At 42.9% G+C, this 25442-nt stretch overlaps 1 protein-coding gene across 2 annotated transcripts in view; it reads right to left on the reverse strand.

Moving 5' to 3' along the window:
* Positions 1-4321: 4321 nt before the first annotated feature.
* The window catches only part of LOC106588895 (potassium voltage-gated channel subfamily KQT member 4), a 119295-nt gene continuing 98174 nt past the window's right edge, over positions 4322-25442 (reverse strand). The window contains exons 10-14 of one of the 2 annotated variants that reach the window (XM_045709430.1): positions 23444-23676; positions 18785-18884; positions 9071-9202; positions 8725-8869; positions 4322-5358 (exon numbers count right to left, since the gene is read on the reverse strand). In XM_045709430.1, the coding sequence (XP_045565386.1) occupies positions 5155-5358; positions 8725-8869; positions 9071-9202; positions 18785-18884; positions 23444-23676 (814 nt within the window). In that variant the 3' untranslated portion in view covers positions 4322-5154. The remainder of the gene's footprint in view (positions 5359-8724; positions 8870-9070; positions 9203-18784; positions 18885-23443; positions 23677-25442) is intronic. The other variant, XM_045709431.1, reaches the window with a different exon arrangement.

The following is a 25442-nucleotide window of genomic DNA, read 5'->3' on the forward strand; positions in this document are numbered from 1 at the left end:
TTCTGCCAGGGTTAGAGGTGAATTCTGTCAGGGTTAGAGGCGAATTCTGCCAGGGTTAGAGGTGAATTCTGTCAGGGTTAGAGGTGAAATCTGTCAGGGTTAGAGGTGAATTCTGCCAGGGTTAGAGGCAGTAAACTAGTCATTATAAAGCCGAACTGTTGGCTAAGATGCATGCATAGATAAGCTAGGTACAATACCAGAGATCATGCTTCTGACATGGATGGAATCCTCCTATCAGCCAGGGTTACCGTGCCATTAAGCATTCACATGACAGGCTACAGCCCACCAACAGTACTCAGTCTGTTCACTGGACATGCATCATGAGAAGGTGTGTGTGTTGGGGTGAACCAACTAGAAAAGAGTTCTCTCTTTATCTCCAATGAGAGAAACTAAGGCTCTGGTCCAACATCCAGACTAGCACACTGCTTTGGAGCTATTATGGTTGGTGTATGCATTCTAAGTAGCACGCTAGTGTCGATGTTTGGAACGTAGCCTACGAATGTGTGATAGTTGATTGGTTTGGAATACACCTCATCACAGACATGAGCTGATTGGCCCACCTAAACCAGCTGACATGAAACACAGGAGTGAGATACTGCGCAACAAAAACTGATGAGTATTGATACAGAGAGAGGGACACAACCCTCTATAATCTGATCAGGGATCAGTGTTGTCTTACCCTTTGGTCTGGTCTGAGGAGCATGCATGTCTGAGGGGTGGGCTTCAAGGGAGAGGTTTTTAAAGGGATCAACAGGTAGAAAACATACAATATCCCTGTTAACCTGACGCTGTGTGAAGAAGTGTGTAAAGTCTCTTGCGAATGCCATGAGGGAATGCTAGAGAGAGAGAGAGAACGAGAGAGTGCCCATTCCAGAACACAGATTGTGAAAATACAGAGCCTTCCTTCTTGTCAGTCTGTTTCTCCCTATCATACAAGACCATATTGACTTTACTAAAGAAAGAGTGAGTTCCTATTCTTTCTTTTTTTGCAAAGTGGGCTTATTGCAGAGGGAATCATGAATCAGGGGAATGTGGCAGAGTGGCATGGATGTACTTCAATGAGGGATGAAACAAGTGTCACATACATGTGAAGCCTGAGTTCTTCTCTTGTCATAACCTAGTCAGTCACTTTCTTTTCAGGACAACATACTGCTAATGAGAACGAGGGAAGAACGACTACCATGTAACAACCTGGACAAGAGGGCAAAGTGAGAGAGCTGATGTTTTGGTGAAATGGTTGTTGGTTTCGTCTTTCCCTCCATGTCAAGTCATCCATTTTGGGATCTGGGTAGCCCCACAGGAGTAGAGGTGGACATGAAGTCTTTGCAGTGCCTCAGAAAGAGGGTTGAGTTGAGCTGTGGTCAGTATGGTGGGGACGAGAGGTGAGGAGGGGACAGCAAAGACCCCGGGCAAACCATACATTCATCAGAAGCTCAGAGACAGTCTCCTATAGCATCAGATGAGAGCCTGACAAACAAGAACTGAAATGACCCTGAAACAAAAGTCCTGAATGTTGGAGAGCTGCGGCAGTTCTTCACTTATTCATCTGGAAGTTTACTGATTACAAACAAATAAACAAATAAAGCAGGAGAAGAAATAAATATTACTGATACCAGAACACAGAATCTGGTAAAAAATGTACAAAAAAAACAACTTTGTTAAAAGTTTACATCTATACTTGCAGGTTTAGGAACATGTATAGATAGATACAGTTTGTTTTACGTTGTTGTTGAGTGAAACTGGTTCGGTTTTGTTGTCAAGTAGTAGTCATACGCTCTTATTTCTTCTTCTTTTACCCCAGAAGAACTGAGACACAGAGGAACTGAGACACAGAGGAACTGAGACAAAGAGGGACTGAGACAAAGAGGGACTGAGACAAAGAGGAATTGAGACAGAGAGGAACTGAGACACAGAGGAACTGAGACACAGAGGAACTGAGACACAGAGGAACTGAGACAAAGAGGAACTGAGACAGAGAGGAACTGAGACAGAGAGGAACTGAGACAGAGGAACTGAGACAGAGGAACTGAGACACAGAGGAACTGAGACAGAGAGGAACTGAGACAGAGAGGAACTGAGACAGAGAGGAACTGAGACAGAGGGGAACTGAGACAGAGGGGAACTGAGACAGAGGGGAACTGAGACAGAGGGGAACTGAGACAGAGGGGAACTGAGACAGAGGGGAACTGAGACAGAGGGGAACTGAGACAGAGAGGAACTGAGACAGAGAGGAACTGAGACAGAGGAACTGAGACAGACAGGAACTGAGACAGACAGGAACTGAGACAGAGAGGAACTGAGACAGAGGAACTGAGACAGAGAGGAACTGATGCAGACAGGAACTGAGACAGAGAGGAACTGAGGCAGACAGGAACTGAGACAGACAGGAACTGAGACAGAGAGGAACTGAGACAGAGGGACTGAGACAGAGAGGAACTGAGACACAGAGGAACTGAGACAGAGAGGAACTGAGACAGAGGAACTGAGACACAGAGGAACTGAGACACAGAGGCACTGAGACAGAGAGTAACTGAGATAGAGAGGAACTGAGAGAGAAAGGAACTGAGACAGAGAGGTGTAATTGTAGGGAATTGTCCATGTTCCCTCTAGTGGCCAGTGTCTATGTTCTCTCTTGTGGCCAGTGTCCATGTTCTCTCTGGTGGCCACTGTCCATGTTCCCTCTGGTGGCCAGTGTCTATGTTCTCTCTGGTGGCCAGTGTCTATGTTCCCTCTGGTGGCCAGTGTCTATGTTCTCTCTGGTGGCCAGTGTCTATGTTCTCTCTGGTGGCCAGTGTCTATGTTCTCTCTGGTGGCCAGTGTCCATGTTCTCTCTGGTGGCCAGTGTCCATGTTCTCTCTGGTGGCCAGTGTCTAGGTTCCCTCTGGTGGCCAGTGTCTATGTTCTCTCTGGTGGCCAGTGTCTATGTTCTCTCTTGTGGCCAGTGTCCATGTTCCCTCTGGTGGCCAGTGTCTATGTTCTCTCTGGTGGCCAGTGTCTAGGTTCCCTCTGGTGGCCAGTGTCTATGTTCCCTCTGGTGGCCAGTGTCCATGTTCCCTCTGGTGGCCAGTGTCCATGTTCCCTCTCGTGGACAGTGTCCATGTTCCCTCTGGTGGACAGTGTCCATGCTCCCTCTGGTGGACAGTGTCCATGTTCCCTCTGGTGGACGGTGTCTAGGTTCCCTCTGGTAGACAGTGTCCATGTTCCCTCTGGTGGCCAGTGTCCATGTTCCCTCTAGTGGCCAGTGTCCATGTTCCCTCTGGTGGCCAGTGTCCATGTTCCCTCTGGTGGCCAGTGTCCATGTTCCCTCTGGTGGCCAGTGCCTGTATGTTAAGTACCACTGGCAATATTCGATTGAGGATGGGTTAAGGTTGGTTAGGACTATCATGGAGAGATGAGGATGGAGAGAACATGGAGGAGAAGGGGATAATGGGAAGAAGGTGTGGGTGAAAACAGAGGTGAGGGGTGGTAAGGGTTGATGGGTGCTGCTTTGGAAATAGAGCAGTGCTGAGCGATTAGTGCTTTTTGAGGTCGGTCGGTTTCAGTTCCATTATTAAAAAATAATCAGGGTTTTCGATTTCGATCATTTTTTTAAACATGAAATGCACTATGCATTATGTGGGTTGAATGTTATACCAATACAGAATAAAACAATGAATAAAAGTTCCATGATGGTAGTGACAGCCCATTACTGCAACCTGGGGCGGCAGCTAGCCTAGTGGTTAGAGCGTTGGACTTGTAACTGAAAAGTTGCAAGATTGAATCCCCGAGCTGACAAGGTAGAAATCTGTCGTTCTGCCCCTGAACAAGGCAGTTAACCCACTGTTCCTAGGCCGTCATTGAAAATAAGAATTTGTTCTTAACTGACTTGCCTAGTTAAATAAAATAAAAATAAATTAACCATCATTAATTCACATTACCTTACTAAAATATTTCCGTTGTGTAAATTACATTTGTTTAATTTTATGACTATTATTTCATTTCAAGTCTTCATCTCATCTCTACATAGCTGTTGCCTATGCTGTCTGACAAAATAACTATTTTAGTTGTTTTTTAAAGTGAGAACACCTGCTCTTCCCATGATGTAGACTGACCAGGTGAATTCAGGTGAAAGCTACGATTCCTTATTGATGTTACCTGTTAAATCCACTTTAATCAGTGTAGATGAAGGGGAGGAGACAGGTTAAAGAAGGATTTCTAAGCCTTGAGACAATTGAAACATGTATTGTGTGTGTGTGCCATTCACAGGGTGAATGTTCAAGACAAAAGATTGAAGTGCCTTTGAACGGGGTATGGTAGTAGGTGCCAGGCGCACAGGTTTGAGTGTGTCAAGAGTTCAACAGTTTCCCACATGTATCAAGAATGGTCCACCACCCAAAGGAAATCCAGCCAACTTGACAACTGTGGGAAGCATTGGAGCTTTACCCTGATGAAGACAGCTTGGCTGTCGAAACGGTTATTCAATTATTGCGTCTGAGCTCCTAGAGTTTGCGGCTCTCCTTTTCTTTTTCAAGTGTTCTACTCCGCTAGCCAGCACCTCGCCTAAAACAGGTGTATGTTTCTTTCGCCTCCAGATTGACCGAAGCATTGGAGTCAACATGGGCCATCATCCCTGTGGCACGCTTTCGACACCTTGTAGAGTCCATTGGCCTGTTGGAAACTACAACTCCCTAGACAGTTCGGTCAATATGATTCATCTCTAGAGAACATTGAGCTCACAGATAAAAACAGAACGAAATGGAATTCAGATAATTGAACCGACGCTGGTGAAAAATAACCAACATTTCGGTTAATCGCTCAGCACTAAAATAGAGAGAGTATAGTATGATGAATTCTCCACTATTGGTGGCTCTAACATATGAAGCAGAGGATTTGAAATATGTGGAGGGAGAAACTAATAAGTGTGGGTTCTAAAGTGTGGAAGGTGAATTCCTAGCGAGAGGATTCTAAGTTAGGAATCAAATTGGTTTGGTGATCAGTAGAAAGGTCAAGAGTTACAACTGCAAAGAGATATGGGCATAAAGGGTTGTTCCGGGAATGCTGCTACAGTCCAGTATAGTGACATGACATCTCAAGGCTTAAAAACATTGAGGTGAGGGTCTAGTGGTGGGCCCAGTTCATACCTGCCCCAGCCCCAGTCAGTGAGTACACTACCAGTCACTCCATATTGCTGGACTCTGAGTGGGAGATGTTGAGTGTGTTGGCAGAGGGGAAGAGATCGCGGTGGTCCGTGGGGCTGTGGTAGTCTGACGTCAGGTCTGGTTCCAACAGGGAAGACAGGGTGAAGTTGGACGAGCCTTTCTTCAGACACTGGGTGTAGAAATTAAGAAGGAGGTCCAGCTTGTTCTCTATCGACTGCACCTGTACACACCAACAAAACAACAAGATATAAACGCTATACAAAAACCACAAGGTAAACATATATCACAAAAATGCAATGTTCAACTATGTTATTAGTACTAGCTATGTTCAGTCAATCAATCAAAATCACTAGCTATGTCAGTCAATCAATTTTATAAAGCTCTTTCTACATCAGCCGATGTCACAAAATGCTATACAGAAACCCAGCCTAAAACCCCAAACAGCAAACAATGCAGATGTAGAAGTACGGTGGCTAGGAAAAACTCCCTAGAAAGGCCAGAACCTAGGAAGAAACCTAGAGAGGAACCAGGCTATGAGGGGTGGCCAGTCCTCTTCTGGCTGTGCGGGTGGAGATTATAACAGAACATGGCCAAAATGTTCAAACGTTCACAGATGACCAGCAGGGTCAGATAATAATAATCACAGTGGTTGTAGAGGGTGCAACAGAGGGTGCAACAGGTCAACACCTCAGGAGTAAATTAAATATTTTTACGAGCTTGATTTTGGTCAACTAAATACAGTGCCGAGCCAGCAGTCAAACCTAGAATCTTCTGATCCGTAGTCAGACACGTCATCCATTGCACCACTGGCCCCAATGTTATGTATTAATATACACAATGGAATAATAAGGTCAGCTAGACATTATTATTTTACAATGAATTCAAGCTTACAGACCATGTCAAATGTGATATAGCGAAGCACCTGAGTGAGTTGGGTGCGCAATTACGCAGGTACTTTCCCAAAACAGATGACACAAACAACTGGATTCATTATCCCTTTCATGACCTGCCTCCAGTCCACTTACCAATATCTGAACAAGAGAGCCGCATCAAAATAGCAACAAGCGGTTCTGTGAAAATTGAATTTAATCAGAAGCCACTGCCAGCTTTCTGGATGGGCAGAGTATCCTCAGAGTATCCTGCCTTGGCAAATCGCACTGTTAAGACACTGATGCCCTTTTCAACCACGTACCTATGTGAGAGTTGATTCTCGGCCCTCACTAGCATGAAAACGAAATACAGGCACAGACTGTGTGTGGAAAATGATTTACAGTGCCTTGCGAAAGTATTCGGCCCCCTTGAACTTTTCGACCTTTTGCCACATTTCAGGCTTCAAACATAAAGATATAAAACTATAATTTTTTGTGAAGAATCAACAACAAGTGGGACACAATCATGAAGTGGAACGAAATGTATTGGATATTTCAAACTTTTTTAACAAATAAAAAACTGAAAAATTGGGCGTGCAAAATTATTCAGCCCCCTTAAGTTAATATTTTGTAGCGCCACCTTTTGCTGCGATTACAGCTGTAAGTCGCTTGGGGTATGTCTCTATCAGTTTTGCACATCAAGAGACTGACATTTTTGCCCATTCCTCCTTGCAAAACAGCTCGAGCTCAGTGAGGTTGGATGGAGAGCGTTTGTGAACAGCAGTTTTCAGTTCTTTCCACAGATTCTCGATTGGATTCAGGTCTGGACTTTGACTTGGCCATTCTAACACCTGGATATGTTTATTTGTGAACCATTCCATTGTAGATTTTGCTTTATGTTTTGGATTATTGTCTTGTTGGAAGACAAATCTCCGTCCCAGTCTCAGGTCTTTTGCAGACTCCATCAGGTTTTCTTCCAGAATGGTCCTGTATTTGGCTCCATCCATCTTCCCATCAATTTTAACCATCTTCCCTGCCCCTGCTGAAGAAAAGCAGGCCCAAACCATGATGCTGCCACCACCATGTTTGACAGTGGGGTTAGGGTGATGAGCTGTGTTGCTTTTACGCCAAACATAACGTTTTGCATTGTTGCCAAAAAGTTTGATTTTGGTTTCATCTGACCAGAGCACCTTCTTCCACATGTTTGGTGTGTCTCCCAGGTGGCTAGTGGCAAACTTTAAACAACACTTTTTATGGATATCTTTAAGAAATGGCTTTCTTCTTGCCACTCTTCCATAAAGGCCAGATTTGTGCAGTATACGACTGATTGTTGTCCTATGGACAGAGTCTCCCACCTCAGCTGTAGATCTCTGCAGTTCATCCAGAGTGATCATGGGCCTCTTGGCTGCATCTCTGATCAGTCTTCTCCTTGTATGAGCTGAAAGTTTAGAGGGACGTCCGGGTCTTCGTAGATTTGCAGTGGTCTGATACTCCTTCCATTTCAATATTATCGCTTGCACAGTGCTCCTTGGGATGTTTAAAGCTTGGGAAATCTTTTTGTATCCAAATCCGGCTTTAAACTTCTCCACAACAGTATCTCGGACCTGCCTGGTGTGTTCCTTGTTCTTCATGATGCTCTCTGCGCTTTAAACGGACCTCTGAGACTATCACAGAGCAGGTGCATTTATAAGGAGACTTGATTACACACAGGTGGATTCTATTTATCATCATTAGTCATTTAGGTCAACATTGGATCATTCAGAGATCCTCACTGAACTTCTGGAGAGAGTTTGCTGCACTGAAAGTAAAGGGGCTGAATAATTTTGCACGGCCAATTTTTCAGTTTTTTATTTGTTAAAAAAGTTTGAAATATCCAATAAATTTCGTTCCACTTCATAATTGTGTCCCACTTGTTGTTGATTCTTCACAAAAAAATTACAGTTTTATATCTTTATGTTTGAAGCCTGAAATGTGGCAAAAGGTCGAAAAGTTCAAGGGGGCCGAATACTTTCGCAAGGCACTGTAAGACTGAGACTCTCTCCAATACAACCCAACATTGCAGAGTTATGTGCATCCTTTCAAGCACACCCTTCTCATTAACCTGTGGTGAGTTATTCACAATTTTCGATGAACAAATAAAGTTTTAAATATAAGATGGCTAAATAAAGAGCAAAATTCTTGATTATTATTAAATTATTATTTGCGCCCTGGTCCTATAAGAGCTCTGTCACTTTCCACGAGCCGGGTTGTGACAAAAACGTACACTTATTCTTATGTTTAATAAATGTATCGTATAGTGTGTGTGTGGCAGGCTTACAATGTTGGCAAAAAACAACATTTGAGAGTGCGCTGACCCTGGTGTTAGACGGGGTACTCAGCTGGAGGTTGAATGTTTGAAGGGGCACGGGACAATAAAAAGTTTGGGAACCACTGACCTAAATAATGAATCACCAGGAAAATACCATCTGAAACAGGTCTGGAATGTAAATGAAGTGTTTCCTTCCCACATTCACTCAGAACTATACTGTCTAAGCACCTGAGCAATCAAGTAGTCACATCACCCCTATATTACATACAATATTAACCCAATCATGAAAGCCATGCATTGATGATCAGGGTTTTTCCTGGCTCAAAAAGGGGCTTAGGTGGTGGGTGTGGCAGAAGGCGTGCGTTAACATAATGATGAGCTGCGGTCCTACTGTACTGGAGCTCTGTACCTGTTTCTCCACCTTAATGACCCGTCCCATCATACTGAGCTCGTCCAGAAGGTCCAGTTCTGGAGGGGTCTTCTCTCCCTTCTCACTCCTCACCTTCTTATTATCTGGCTGGTAGGATGATCCACGACCCACTATCTGATCCACTCTGGGGAGGACCAGGACAACACACAACAATCAACAACCATTATCAAAATGGTTCATTTAGTGGTGGTATAGTTAGTACTGGTGATGGGGTGTGTGGGGGTATGAATCCACTCTTTTTCCAACTGTTGTAGGGTGTGTGTGTGTGTGTGTGTGTGTGTGTGTGTGTGTGTGTGTGTGTGTGTGTGTGTGTGTGTGTGTGTACCTGGTTTGTAGACTCTTGATCCTCCCCAGCATGTCCAGGTGTCCAGCAGAGTACTGCTCTATGACGTCCTTCACGTCGTACGGACGCAGAGTCTCCTTAAACTTCCTCTTGGCCACCAGGAACTTCAGAATCCTACACACGCACGCACACACACACACACACACACACACAAACATTAGTAGAAATGCCTCACACTGCTGAAATAAATCAGTGAATACTGCAAAAGCGTTTAACCATGAAACGAGTCCTGAGTTTCATCAGTGTAACTACGTAGGTGTGATTAAGTGAGATTTGCAGTCAAAGTGACCTTACCAATATCATTCAGAAATAGCCTCATAAAAGGAAACCACTGGAGAGTACCACAATGATTCCCCTTTGTTGTGACATCTGACAATGACATTGCTCCTGTATTACCAATGAGACATGTAGAGCTATGTATAGAATACTTACTGTATACATATCTCTAATCGACACCCTTGTTCCGGTGCACTGTGTAAGGAGAGAGGGACACACTCGGTTTTCTGCACACCCTGGCCCTCTGCTAAGTCAGCTATTAGCTCTCTCTAACACACACACCCACACCCACACCCCCACACCCACACCCACACCCCTGTGTGTGTGTCTAGTCTAACCCCTCTCCTCTCAGTGAGACAGCTGTGCACAAAGCTAATCTTATTCACATCCTCCCTCCACCAATAGTTTCCCTTTCCTAGAGAGAAGTAAAGGGTATGTTGGGGCTGAAGAGTGTTGACCAAGCACATACTGTACAATAGTGTCAAGGCCAACAACAGTACTGCTTTGGGCAGAGTTTTGTCTGCTTGTCACACTATAGGAGAGACAGAGTAAAAGCGGCTGGCTGTACTACTCTCCCCCACCCGGATCCTAAGGTGCTGGCTCGGCAGAATACAGGAAACGCCAAATGTTAGGATCGCAAAACAGAAGCACTTAACCGGTCATCCCACACCGTGATGGATTGCTCCGTGAGTTGGAGTGGGCAGAGAGTGGAAGCGGGGCGAGGCGGGTGAGGTGGAGGGCTGTTTTATGAGGAAACCCTATCTCTCACACACAGATGGGCTAAGGCCGCTTTAATATCAATGTGTTGGTGAAACACACACACCACATCACAGCAGGGCTGTGGCACAGACAGGAAGGAGGAAGGGTGTAACGTGGTGACTGAACAGCTTGCATGTGCAATGGCAGTTTAGTGGTGTGTGCTGAAACTCTGATGGCAGACATCATAACACACACTCTCTCTCCCTCTCTCTCTCCATCTCTCTTTCCCTCTCTCTTCTGTTCTTCAGTAGGGGGGGAACGTAGGTAAAGAAGGGTGGTGGTCAACACCCTTCCTCCGTCCTTCCTTCCTTCCTCCTTCCTTCCTTCCTTCCTCACACAGCACTAGTGATGCATTCTTCATGACTTGATTTTTGCAGGGTGTATTTTTTCATTTTGCAGGTAGAAGCATATTTCTTTCTGACTGGGCGGGTCTCAGGTGTGGGTTAAAGAAAGAGTAAGGAAAAGTAGAAAGGAATGAAAAAGAAAAATAATTAAAGGGGTTCTTCAAAGTGCTGAGTCTCTCTTGATCGCGTGTTATGGTTATAATAATACATGGTCAGCCTGAAGTATGCCCCCTATAGCTACCTGGCATAGGGGCATGGTTGGCACTATATCATTATCTACAGGCTCAGAGGCTCTGGTAGGGAAATGGAGAAGCACTTTAGGAGACCGCATCGGTACCGAAATGTTGAGATTTTGAAGTCAGCATTGAATATGCAAAGTCAGCATTCTGTCATTTTTTAATTGGTTTTATGCGCATTACTCATGACATGACATAAGTAGTGAAGTGAGTGTGATGGAGGGGGAAGCTTTTTGGTGTAACACCAAAAGGGAAACTGTTGTTTATTAAAAGGTAGATGAGCTTAAAAAACAACTTCTAACTTGCGGAGCAATGGAACTATCACTAGGCAAACGATAGGCAAATGGTCGAATTTCCAAACTCTCTAGAAAAAAAGTTACAACGATTTCTGGATAAAACTGCCTAAAATTGCTTCAATAGTGTCAAAGGTTCCCAACTGGGCAGAAATAGAGAAGTTGACTATGAGTGGCTTTAGCAGAGCTTGATTAGTTTGAGGAGAGTATTACAGCAAGTATGCAGATCTCTCTCCCTCTAAACATCCCCCCCATACCCCAAACGGCCAAACTCCCCACATTTCCACAGGTAGGTAGGCAGGCTGATTAACTAAATTAGTCTTCCTAAAGTGAAGCCTCAGCTATACCTCTTTTTTAAAAGACATCAATCTTAGGTGGTGAACTTGCCAGTCACACACACCTGCTCCGGTGTGGAGGTACAGAACAACACATAGCTAGAAGTCAATTGATGCACTCCAAATAGCACCATATTCCCTATAAAGTGGAGCTCTATATAAAGTAGTGCACTATATAGGAAGGGAATAGAGTACCATTTGGGACATATCCAGTATCATGTGGTTTATTTAAACTAGGGGTTCTATATTGTCATACCAATGGACCAATTATTGAGCAGAGCCTGAGACAACATTTTCCACCGCCATCAACAAAACACCAAATTATGGAATTACTCCTGGAAGGATGGAGTCGCATCCCTCCAATAGAGTTCCAGACACTTGTAGAATCTATGCTAAGGTGCATTGAAGCTGTTCTGGAGGCTCATGGTGGCCCAATGCCCTATTAAAACACTATGTTGGTGTTTCCTTTATTTTTTCAGTTAAGTGTAAATAAATAATTGTAACAATGGGAAAAACTATTAGCATATTATTCAGTAACTACTCACAAAGCCACAAAAGTTCAGTTCTTTGCTGGTATTTTTGTAAGGTAATAATGTTTACGCTTTTATGTGCAAGCATGGTACTAACTAGGGCCCACCCTCAATTGAATCCAGTCCCAATCCACTATTAAATCAAATAAAAAATGTTTGTCACATGCGCCTAATACAACAGGTGTTGACCTTACCATATAATGCTTACTTACAAGCCCTTAACCAACAATGCAGTTCAAGAAATACAGTTAAGAAAATAAACTAAAGTAAAAATGAAATGAAAAGTAACACAATAAAATAACAATAACGAGGCTATATACAGGGGGTACTGTTACAGAGTCAGTTAGTTGAGATAATTTGGACATGTAGGTAGAGGTAAAGTGACTATGTATAGATAATAAACAGTGAGTAGCAGGAGTGTAAAAACAAAGGGGGGGTCTGATCAGTTGTTCAGCAGTCTTATGGCTTGTGGGTAGAACCTATTAAGGAGCTTTTTGGACCTAGACTTGGGACTCTGGTACCACTTGCTGTGCGGTAGCAGAGAGAATAGTCTATGACTTGGGTTACTGGAGTCGTTGACTATTTTATGGGCCTTACACTGTTACCGCCTAGTATATAGGTTCTGGATGTGATGTACCAGACCGTACCGCACTACCCTCTGTAGCGCCTTAGGGTCGGATGCCAAGCAGTTGCCATACCAGGTGGGATGCAACCAATCAGGATGCTCTTGATGATGCAGCTGTTGAACTTTTTGAGGATCTGGGGACCCATTCCAAATCTTTCTTTTCAGTCGCCTTAGGGGGAAAAGGCGTTGTCGTGTCCTCTTCACGACTGTCTTGGTGAGTTTAGACCATGATAGTTTGTTGGTGATGTGGACACCGAGGAAGTTGAAGGTGTCGACCTGTTCCACTACAGCACTGTTGATGTGAATGGGGGCGTGTTCGGCCCTCCTTTTCCTGTAGTCCACGATCATCTCTTTCGTCTTACTCATGTTGAGGGAAAGGTTGTTGTCCTGGCACCACACTGCCAGGTCTCTGACCTCTTCCCTATAGGCTGTCTCATCATTGTTGGTGATCAGGCCTACCACTGTTGTGTCGTCAGCAAACTTAAGGATGGTTTTGGAGTCGTGCTTGGCCACACAGTTGTAGGTGAACAGGGAGAACAGGAGGGACGTAGCACGCACCGGTCCCAACTGTTGAGGATCAGCGTGGCAGATGTGTTGTTGCCTACCCTTACCACCTGGGGGTAGCCCGTCAGGAAGTCCAGGATCCAGTTGCAGAGGGAGGTGTTTAGTCCCAGGATCCTTAGCTTAGTGATGAGCTTTGTGGGCACTATGGTGTTGAACGCTGAGCTGTAGTCGATGAACAGCATTCTCACATAGGTGTTCATTTGTCCAGGTGGGAAAGGGCAGTGTGCAGTGCGATTGAGATTGCGTCATCTGTGGATCAGTGGGGGCGGTATGCGAATTGGAATGGATCTGGTGATGTTGATGTGACCCATGACCAGCCTTTCAAAGCACTTCATGGCTACCGACTTGAGTGCTACGGGGCGGTAGTCATTTAGGGAGGTTACCTTCATTTCCTTGGCCACAAGGACTATGGTGGTCTGCTTGAAACATGTAGGTATTACAGACTCGGTCAGGGAGAGGTTGAAAATGTCAGTGAAGACACTTGCCCTTTACAAGTACACGTCCTGGTAATCTGTCTGGCCCCGTGGCCTTGTGAATCTTGACTTGTTTAAAGGTCTTGCTCACATCGGCTACAGAGAGCGTGCTCACACAGTCATCCAGAACAGCTGGTGCTCTCATGCATGCTTCAGTGTTGCTTGCCTCCAAGCGAGAATAAAAGGCATTTAGCCCGCCTGGTAGGCTTGCGTCACTGGGCAGCTCGTGACTCGGTTTCCCTTTGTAGTCCGTAATAGTTTGCAAGCCCTGCCACATCCGACGAGTGTCAGAGCTAGTGTAGTAGGATTCAATCTTACTCCTGCATTGACGCTTTGCCTGTTTTATGGTTCATCTGAGGGCATGGCGGAATATCTTATAAGCGTCCGGATTAGTGTTCCGCTCCTTGAAAGCGGCAGCTCTAGCCTTTAGCTCGATGCAGATGTTGCCTGTAATCCATGTCTTCTGGTTGGAATGTGTATGTAAGGTCACTGTGTGGACGACGTCGTCGATGCACTTCTTGATGAAGCCGGTGACTGAGGTGGTATACTCCTCAATGCCATTGGATGAATCCCGGAACATATTCTTGTCTGTGCTAGCAAAACATTCCTAGCATCCGCGTCATCTGACCACTTCCGGTATTGAGCGAGTCATTTCCTGCTTTAGTTTTTAATTGTAAGAAGGAATCAGGAGGATATAATTATGGTCAGATTTGCCAAATGGAGGGTGAGGGAGAGCTTTGTATGTGTCTCTGTGTGTGGAGTAAAGGTGGTCTAGAGTTTTTTTCCTCTGGTTGCACAAGTTTACATACACTTAAGTTGGAGTCATTAAAACTCGTTTTTCAACCACTCCACAAATTTCTAGTTAACAAACTATAGTTAACAAACTATAATTTTCCAACAATTGTTTGCAGACAGATTATTTCACTTAAAATTCACTGTATCACAATTCCAGTGGGTCAGAAGTTTACATACACTAAGTTGACTGTGCCTTTAAACAGCTTGGAAAATTCCAGAAAATGATGTCATGGCTTTAGAAGCTTCTGATAGGCTAATTGACATAATTTGAGTCAATTGGAGGTGTACCTGTCAATGAATTTCAAGGCCTGCCTTCAAACTCAGTGCCTCTTTCCTTGACATCATGGGAAAATCAAAAGGAATCAGTCAAGACCTCATCCTTGGGAGCAATTTCCAAACGCCTTAAGGTACCACGTTCATCTGTACAAACAATAGTACGCAAGTAAAACTCCATGGGACCACGCAGCCGTCATACCGTTCAGGAAGGTGACACGTTCTGTCTCCTAGAAAGGAACGTACTTTGGAGCGAAAAGCGCAAATCAATCCCAGAACAACAGCAAAGGACCTTGTGAAAATGCTGGATGAAACAGGTACAAAAGTATCTATATCCACAGTAAAATGAGTCCTATATCGACATAACCTGAAAGGCCACTCAGCAAGGAAGAAGCCACTGCTCCAAAACCGCCATTTCAAAGCCAGACTACGGTTTGCAACTGCACATGGGGACAAAGATCGTACTTTTTGGAGAAATGTCCTCTGGTCTGATGAAACAAAAATAGAACTGTTTGGCTATAATGACCATTATTATGTTTGGAGGAAAAAGGGGGAGGCTTGCAAGCTGAAGAACACCATCCCAACCGTGAAGCACAAGGGTGGCAGCATCATGTTGTGGGGATGCTTTGCTGCAGGAGGGACTGGTGCACTTCACAAAATAGATGGCATCATGAGGCAGGAAAATTATGTGGATATATTGAAGCAACATCTCAAGACATCAGTCAGGAAGTTAAAGCTTGGTCGCAAATGGGTTTTCCAAATGGACCATGACCCCAAGCATACTTCCAAAGTTGTGGCAAAATGGCTTAAGGACAACAAAGTCAATGTATTGGAGTGGCCATCACAGACCTCAATCCTATAGAAAAGTTGTGGGCAGAACTGAATAAGTGTGCCCGAGCAAGGAGGTGTCATGACGTTGGCCTCTTTTGGTACAGGGAGGACAGTTGACCCCCTCCCTTTTGCACCACCACCCAACCTACCTTCCCCCCCCCAACCCAGGCCCTGTGTGTAAAGGGTTGTAAAAACTCTAAAATTCCAGGAGAGTCTCTGGCCACATGGCCCATAGAGAGACACAGGAAATTCTTCCAACTCATAGAATTGGAGAGCCAGGCGACATTTTGTGTTCTGGAGAAGGTATGGAAGATTGGTGAAGAATCCAGCTACGAACTGATCCGCTTGGTACAATTTTGTGACACTCAGAAGAGACAATATAGCCATATTACCATAAAACTGTTTATATAATAGCATCAGCTTGAGACTTGCATCATAATGGGTGTATAGAATGTATTAATAAGGATAAAGCTTTTATAATAAATTGAGATGCTATTGTACTGATGTTAATGTGATAGAATTGTATTTCTGTAACCAAGTCTAGCTCAGTCATAGGCACGCCCCAGGGACATATACAGGACCAGGCGTCATTTGACAAGCCTGTTCGATGGGCACTATAAAACACCCCCTGATTTACATTTCTTCAGACCAGGCCTCGACTCCATGGCCAATAGGTTTTACCATCCAATTCCTCTGCTGAAAGTGAACTACACCACGTGGTTAACTTTTAGACTATTGATACCGACAGAATAAGAACAAGTCTTTGATATTAATTATTAGTCTGCAGCTAAGTAAATTATATCATCGAACGCGAAGACCAACGAAACAACCATTCGATGACGACATTAATGAATGTCGCTTTGAAAGATCCATTCTAACCGAGAGAGAGACTCTCCATCAGAACGACTCTCCAACAAGAATCAGAACGACACACTGAGCGTAAATATATATTGATTGCAATTGTTCCCGAATGAGTGAGCCTTCAATTGTCAATTGTTAATATTAATGAACTCTGTAGGTGTGCATTCTCAGCTGACCGTTTATGACCCATTGTCTAACAGACCAGCCATGCCTGTTAGCCATTAGCGCACATTACTATACCAATCCTTTGTGACGATAATTACTGTTTGTATGTTTTCTGTTAATTACTTAGTGTAGTAAATAAATGATTTTAAGACAATTGATGTATGGATGATTTTAGTAAAGACTGGGTTCGTGCAGATACAACAATTTACGACGTTTGGAATGAGACTGGACTAGAGGTAAACTACACCATTTAAACCAGAAGATAATCGGCCTATACTATAATAGAATATAATATTATAGTACAGGAAAGTTATATTAGGAAAATTATAGCTTTGTAATCTGAATATTCTCCTTGGTGCCCCGATCTCCTAGTTAATTACAATTAAACGATTAATCAGTTTAATCGCGTGATAATAATTACAGGGAGCTAATTGATAAACATATCTTCAGTTTAATGGTACCCCCAAAGACACGACAGAGGCCTACAAACCTGACTCAGTTACACCAGCTCTGTCAGGAGGAATGGGTCAAAATTCACCCAATTTATTGTGGGAAGCTTGTGGAAGGCTACCCGAAACATTGGACTCAAGTTAAACAATTTAAAGGCAATGCTACCAAATACTAATTGAATGTATGTAAACTTCTGACCCACTGGGAACGTGATGAAAGAAATAAAAGCTGAAATAAATCATTCTCTCTACTATTATTCTAACATTTCACATTCTTAAAATAAAGTGGTGATCCTAACTGACCTAAGACAGGGAATTTTTACTCTGATTAAATGTCAGGAATTGTGAAAAACTGAGTTTAAATGTATTTGGCTAAGGTGTATGTAAACTTCCGACTTCAACTGTATGTACACTACACTTCAGCATACACACTATAAGCTGCTTTTAACCCTTTACACTTGTGGGAATTGCCCTATATGGATAGGGCTACAGTGAAATGTTTCTTACAGAAGAAATATGAAATGCATATGCATAAGCACGGTAGCAAATTAAAGAGAAAAGTTTATAGATTATGGGGAAATTATGAAGACCAAAGTTCAGGACACAACAGCTCACCTGACAAGACTGAATTCAAACATTACACTGTTGATTGTATGTGCATTTTACATTTACTGTCCTTTTGCCACGTTTATTGATAAGAAAATAAGAAAATACTCTGAATACATTTAGTAACAAGACTAATCCTAGATATGTGGGGTAGGGGCAACATAAGACAAACAAATGACAAGGGTTTGAGTGAGAGGATTAACTGGTGTCTCAAAGTGGCCACACACCTCTCTAAAGTGTGCACAGTTCCTTCGTCATTTCAATTCACTTTTATGACTGAAAGAAGAAACTTCAACTATAAGGTTATTTTCTGAGCTGAATTAAAAAGATTTGTACCTGCACACTGAAGAAGGCTGCAAAGCCAAAACGTCTGTGTATGCTATCCCTGATGCAGTGAGATTATTATTTATTTAAAAAAAATATGAAGTAAGCTTTATGCGACATCTTTTTAAGTGTGGACACATCACAATTTTGCAGATCAGATCTGGGAACCCGGCCTGCGGCAGGAAGGCTCAGTTACCATGCTAAAGTGGATTTTTCGCTACCGTCAGCTGAAACTGCACAGCCAGAGCCCACTGGAGGAGCCGGGCATTCATCTTACTACAGCCACCATAACAGGAAGTACTATAGGCCCAAGTACTGTGGCGACTTGAGGACCAGAGAGGAGACAGGTGACCTGGTTCCATAGTTAGGGGTTTGTGGACCAGTAGGTACCCTGTGGGTACAGGTAGGGGTGGTGTGAACCAGTAGGTACCCTGTGGGTACAGGTAGGGGTGGTGTGAACCAGTAGGTACCCTGTGGGTACAGGTAGGGGTGGTGTGAACCAGTAGGTACCCTGTGGGTACAGGTAGGGGTGGTGTGAACCAGTAGGTACCATGTGGGTACAGGTAGGGGTGGTGTGAACCAGTAGGTACCCTGTGGGTACAGGTAGGGGTGGTGTGAACCAGTAGGTACCCTGTGGGTACAGGTAGGAGTGGTGTGAACCAGTAGGTACCATGTGGGTACAGGTAGGGGTGGTGTGAACCAGTAGGTACCCTGTGGGTACAGGTAGGGGTGGTGTGAACCAGTAGGTACCATGTGGGTACAGGTAGGGGTGGTGTGAACCAGTAGGTACCCTGTGGGTACAGGTAGGGGTGGTGTGAACCAGTAGGTACCCTGTGGGTACAGGTAGGGGTGGTGTGAACCAGTAGGTACCCTGTGGGTACAGGTAGGGGTGGTGTGAACCAGTAGGTACCCTGTGGGTACAGATACGGGTGACGTGAGAGGGGGTGTAGGACTCACCTGACAGCCCGTATCAAGGTCTTCACTGCTGGGATCACCTCTTCCATGGCTACATCACAATACGGTTTGTCTTCAACACTGTCCTCCCCTACTCCTTCCACTGGGGACAGGGCAACAACAAGGTGAGAGTGTGTGTCCACAAATTAGTAAATTATTGAAACCCTTGATAAAGATTAGCAAAAATGACAGTTTAAAATAAATAATTCAGGTAGATTAGTGGTTAGAGTGTTGGTCTAGGTTGCAAGATCAAATCCCTAAGCTGACAAGGTAAAAATCTGCTGTACTGTTCCTAGGCCGTCATTGAAAGTAAGAATTTGTTCTTAACTGACTTGCCTAGTAAAATAAAAACAAATAATTGTATTAAAAAGGGGGAAATTATTTTATACTAATACAATTGCAGTAGGTCTCTTAAAAAAGAGAAGCCGTGCAAAGTTATTAAACAGAGGTGTCTAGTTATTCTTCTTTTGTTGATATCAGGTAACGTGCAACCTAACCCTGGCCCTGATATGCAATGTCTCCAAACCCCCTCTGATTTTAAATCAACATCTGGTCTTGGTATTTTTCATTTAAATGTACGCAGCCTGTTGTCAAAAATGGATGGGGTTAGGATTTGGGCTAAATCAACTGATGCTGATATAATTGTGTTTTCTGAAACCTGGCTCAGCAAGTCTGTTCTTGATACGGATATTTGTATAACTGGTTACAATGTTTATCGCACTGATCGGGTTAAGAAAGGTGGGGGTGTGGCTATATATGTAAAAACGAAATTCCCTGTAAGTGTGGCAAAGTCTGAAACTATTTGTAAACAGTTGGAATTTCTTGCTTTGAATATTGAGGTTTCTAAGGGTCTTTCTATAACTGTGATTGGCTGTTATAGACCCCCCTCTGCTCTCGGTGATGCATTTTCTTCTTTGACGCACCTCATGTCTAAACTTCTTTACAGTGAAATGATTTTGATTGGTGATCTTAACTGGTGTTGGTTAATGCCGGTGTCTGATGATTTAAAAATGTTTTGTAATTCTAGGAATCTTACCCAGTTGATTAACTCACCCACTCGCCCTAATCTAAAATGCCCTGATAAATCTACCCTGATTGATTTGATATTGACAAATGTTCCACATAAATATTCTGCGGTTGGTGTTTTTTGTAATGATTTAAGTGACCATTGTGCTGTTGTTGCTATTAGAAAAACTAAGATTTCTAAGTCTAACCCGCGTTTTATTCGTAAGAGAAATCTGAAGTGTTTCATTGAGCAGGCTTTCTTTCATGATTTGTTTTATTTTGACTGGAGCAAGATTGAGCTTATCCCTGATGTGGAAACTGCCTGGAAATTCTTTCATGATGGTTTTCTCCAAATAGTAAACAGACATGCTCCATTCCGCAGGTTCAGGGTTAAAGGGAGGGATAATCCATGGTTTTCGTCTGAGCTTTCTTGCATTGTTCACGACCGTAATCTAGCCTGGGCTAAAGCAAGGAAATCGTGTTCTGATGCTGATTGGCTTGTTTTTAGGCAGTTACGAAACAAGTGTTCTTCTCTTCTCAGGAAGGCCAAATCTGAATATTTTATGTCTGTTACCACTGATAACCTGAATGACCCTAGAAAGTTTTGGAAGGCTATTAAGTCTATGTCTGGTAACAGTAATGTTAATGAATTACCGTCATGTGTATTGAAGGACTCTGTTGCTATATATGACAAAACTGAAATGCTGAATTGTTTCAATGAGCACTTTGTATCATCTGGTAGGCTGTTTGATTCAGTGTCCTCTGTCTCTGTACAACCTTGTGTGGATGAACCAGTGAGAGCTGGTCAAACTTTTAGCTTTTTGCCATTCTCAGTGCAGGTGGTACATAAAGCCCTGAAATCCTTAGATCAGAGAAAGCCTGCAGGTCCTGATCTTTTGGATCCCTGCTTTTTAAATCTGGCAGCTGATTTCATAGCTGAACCACTTGCATATCTGTTTAATCTAACCCTGGAATGTAATGAAATTCCAAAGATCTGGAAATCAGCATTTGTCCTGCCACTTTTAAAAGGGGGAGATCCAACTCTTTTAAATAATTATAGGCCAATCTCAAAGCTGTCACCCCTGGTGAAAATACTTGAAACCCTTGTGAGTGACCAGCTAAAAGAGTTTTTATATACTAACTCTATTTTATCAATGTACCAATCGGGTTTCAGGAAGAAGCATAGCACAATTACAGCAGCCATGAAGGTTTTAAATGATATCACTGAAGCTCTTGACAAAAAACAGCATTGTGTCTCACTTTTTATTGATCTCTCTAAGGCTTTTGATACAGTTGATCATGCTATACTAAGGCAGAGATTGTCGAGTGTAGGTCTTTCAGAGCATGCAGTTGCATGGTTTGTTAACTATCTGTCTGATAGAACTCAGTGCACTCAATTTGATGGGCTTAGGTCTGTTAAATTGTCTGTCTTAAATGGTGTGCCCCAAGGCTCTGTACTTGGTCCTCTCTTATTCACTATTTATATAAATAATTTAGACAAAAATGTCCAAAATGCACAACTTCATTTTTATGCTGATGATACTGTTATTTACTGTTGTGCTTCATCTCTTACAAAAGCTTTCCAGAACTTGCAAACTGCTTTTAATACTGTTCAACATACCTTGTCTCAATTGAAGCTTATCCTCAATACTGACAAAACTAAACTTCTGGTGTTTTCTAAAGCAAGAAATAGACCCCTGAACCTTTCACCTATTACTACCTTTCAGGGCAAGGAGATTGAGGTTGTAACCTCATATAAATATCTTGGAATTTTGATTGATGATGGCCTCTCTTTTAAAATGCATATTCAACAACTTACAAAAAAATTGAAGCTGAAATTAGGATTTTATTTTAGGAATAAGGCTTGTTTTTCTTTTGAAGCCAGAAGGAGGCTAGTATCAGCTACATGTATGCCTTTACTAGACTATGGGGATATTTTATATATAAATGCTTCCGCTCAGTGTTTGAGATCAATTGACACCCTTTACCATGGCACTTTGAGATTTATTTTAAATTGCAAAACCCTTACGCACCACTGCACTTTGTATACCAGGGTTGGCTGGCCTTCTCTAGTCACTCGTAGGCTCAGTCACTGGTATACTTTTATTTACAAAGCCATTTTGGGTTTACTACCTTTTTATTTGGGCATTTTTATTGTTCAGAAATGTGGTGGGTACTCTCTTCGTTCGAGGGACTTTATCCTGCTAACTGTTCCATATGTCCGAACTGAATTTGGTAAAAGGGCTTTTATGTACTCTGCGCCATCGTCTTGGAATGCCTTACAAAATACTTTTAAACTGGAAGAACTTGTCCCGATTGGTATTTTGAAATCACTGATGAATGATCTTGAGACTGATTCCCTGACCTGTCAATGTTTTTAATTTGCTGTTTTTGATTTTGTTATATTCTTTGTTAATTTTATGGTTTTTACTAGATTACTTGTAGTTTTTCATGTTGTTTGTCTAATTTTTGTAATGACTTGGCGCTGCCTATCTTGGCCAGGACGCTCTTGAAAAAGAGATTTTAAATCTCAATGAGCCTTTCCTGGTTAAATAAAGGTTAAAAAAAATAATAAAAAAATAAAAAAATAAAAAAAATTGCTCTGAGAAAGACATGTTGTACTACTTTTTTTCTCTCAAAAAGGTAGAGGTCAAATTATTGACACCCTTGTTTTCAATACCTTTCAATACCTCACCTTGTGAGGATAATGGCACTGAGACTTTTTCTAAAATGTTTAATGAGTTGGAGAACACATTGGGAGGGATCTTAGACCATTCCGCTATACAGAATCCTTCCAGATCCTTGATATCCTTAGTATGTGCTTATGGACAGCCCTCTTCAATTCAAACCACAGGTTTTCAATGGGGTTTAAGTCCGGAGACTGAGATGGCCATTTCAAAATGTAGATCTTTTGTTGCCAATTTCTTTGTGGATTTTGATGTGTACTTGGGGCTATTGTCTTGCTGGAAGATTCACTTGCGGCCAAGTTTCAGCCTCCTGGCAAAGGCAACCAGGTTGTTAGCTAAAATATCCAGGTACTGGGTAAAGTTAATGATGCCGTTGACCTTAACAAGGCCCCAGGACCAGGGGAATCAAAATAGCCCCATAACATCAAAGATCCACCACCATATTTTACAGTAGGTATGGGGTTCTTTTCTGCTCATGCATTCTCATTTCAATGCCAAACCGACCACTGGTGTGCGTGGCCAAAGACCTCTATTTTCATGTCATCTGACCAAAGCACCGGTTCCAATCCAAGTGCCAATGTCATTTAGCAAACTCCAGTCATTTATATTTGTTGGATGACATGAAAACAGAGCTCTTAGGTCATACACACCAGTGGTTGTGCAAGTGGATCTTCCAGCAAGACACCAACCCCAAGCACATATCAAAATCCACAGAGAACTAGTTCATTGGACACAAAAATCAACATTTTGAAAACAGGTGTGTCAATTTTGACCCTTACCTTTTTGAGAGAAAAAAGTATTGTTTGCTAAACAAAATCTCTTTCTCTGAGCAATAGTAGTTGTCAAAAAAATTGTATAGTCATTTTTGCTCATCTTTATCAAGGGGGCGTCAATCATTTCAGACCCCACTGTAGGTCTATATACTGTATATATGCATGCAGGTGAGAGTGAGTTAAGTCCTAATTCCCACCGTCTGCAGGAGGTCTGGGTTTGAGTCGTAGGGAGGTGCGGAACCGCGTGCGGTCGTTGAAGCTCCAGCTCTTCTGCACCTTCCCGGGACTGGTGGCTTCTGGGACATTCTCCGTGCTGGGTGACTGGCGGAAACTCATCCCGGGAGGCAGTGGGGACGCCTTGCTCCGGATCGCCTGGGACGAACGAGAGTTGTTCATCCTCATCCGGTCTCGAAAACCTATTTTGCTGCTGCTGGAACAATGAAGGAACAATTAACCTGTGTCCACATGTTTATTGAATGAACTACCACTATTATCTGCCACTTAGGACATCCTTAGAGTTCTGTTGTGTGATTTTCCTCATGACTGTAGGTCCATAGTGTCCAGTGGATGATACAGTTGTTTTAGACCCTGAGTTTAGCCAATCAGCAGAGGAGCAGTCCCAGGTAGCTAGAATATGTTAGCTAGCAGGTACAGACAGCAGTACACTAAATAGTGTAGCTACTGACTACCATTAAACATTAAACAGTCACACCAAGCTGAGTCAGTGACCAACAAAGCAGACAGAGAGAACAACAGAGACGGATATTCAGACTGGGAGATTACAGACGTGATGGAGAGACAGACTGACTGACAGACTGACTGACTGACTGACTGATTGACTGACTGACAGAATTACTTACTTATTGACTGGTTGACTGACTGGCTGGCTGACTGACTGGCTGGCTGACTGACTGGCTTACTAAATGGTTGGCTAACTGGCTGACTGACTGACTTACTGAATGGTTGGCTGACTGGCTGGCTGCCTGGCTGACTATCAGTGGGTGGGGCGGCAACACAATAACTCCTTGGTGTCATTTGGGACGTATACTCATGTTAACATGTTAAAGTCACAAAGTATTTCCAACATCACACATCAGCGAACGATTAGAAACATGTTGTTTACGCCTGTAGTTTACGCCGAAATACTCCTTGTTTGTGCGCTGGCCTGCCATTTAAGTTAATATTTAAATAGCTGAAAGAGCATTAGGGGAAATAGCATTTCATATGTTGGAGCTAAAATGTTCAGGCTGACTTAGAAGGGGAGAGTGGACAGAGTAAGATGTTGAATTACTGTTAGCCCTTGGGGGGGAAAGTAAATAAGTGAGGCTGAATACAGCTGAATCCTCCAAAGACATGCACTGTATACTGAGCAAGTATAAGAGAAACATTTTAGCAGACGAAAGGGAAAACTCTATTAGGGGAGAGAAATGTTTCTGTATGGGTTAAGTGGATAAGATTTTCAAAAGTACAACACGCATGTGATTGCATTGCATGCATGACCATTTGAATCCTCTCTCCAGAAATCACCACAGAGCCGGATTGATCAAAGAAAGCATGCATGAAAAATGTGCACTTAACAATTATTAAAGGTCATGCAACTGTATTAAGAGAACAGCATGCGTGACTTTCTAAATATTTGATCTTTGGAACAACCTTCTGTCCAAAATATCAAATATATTATTTTAAAAAGTCTGTAAAATCTGTAAGTGTGAGAGAAGGCCAATGCTGACATTAGATCCACATGAACCATGAAACATTCCTAAGAATTCCTTTGTTCTCCAATAAACAACGCATGGTTTAATGTGTCCCCCAGTTCACCAAAAAACTATGTAAAACCAGGCAAGACAACTGGTAATGGTTAACAGAGTTGTCCTCTGAACAGAACACCCCATCATTCTCTCACACAGTAAAAGCTCAGTCAAAGATTTCTACGCCAGAGCAGTGTATGTTTCCCATTCTCAAAGATCAATTAGAAAATGTGAATATCAGTTGGACAAGATGCACCATCTCGAAGAGGATGGCTGACGTTTTACATTCCCGTAACCAATTGTGCTATTTTGTTCGTTTTTTTGCGTTGTTTGTAACTTATTTTTTAACTTATTTTGTATATAATGTTGCTGCTACCATCTCTTATGACCGAAAATAACTTCTGGACATCAGAACTGGGATTACTCACCACGAACTGGAAGAATCTTT

The sequence above is a fragment of the Salmo salar genome, chromosome ssa27 (genome assembly GCF_905237065.1).
Source record: "Salmo salar chromosome ssa27, Ssal_v3.1, whole genome shotgun sequence".
Lineage (NCBI taxonomy): Eukaryota > Metazoa > Chordata > Actinopteri > Salmoniformes > Salmonidae > Salmo > Salmo salar.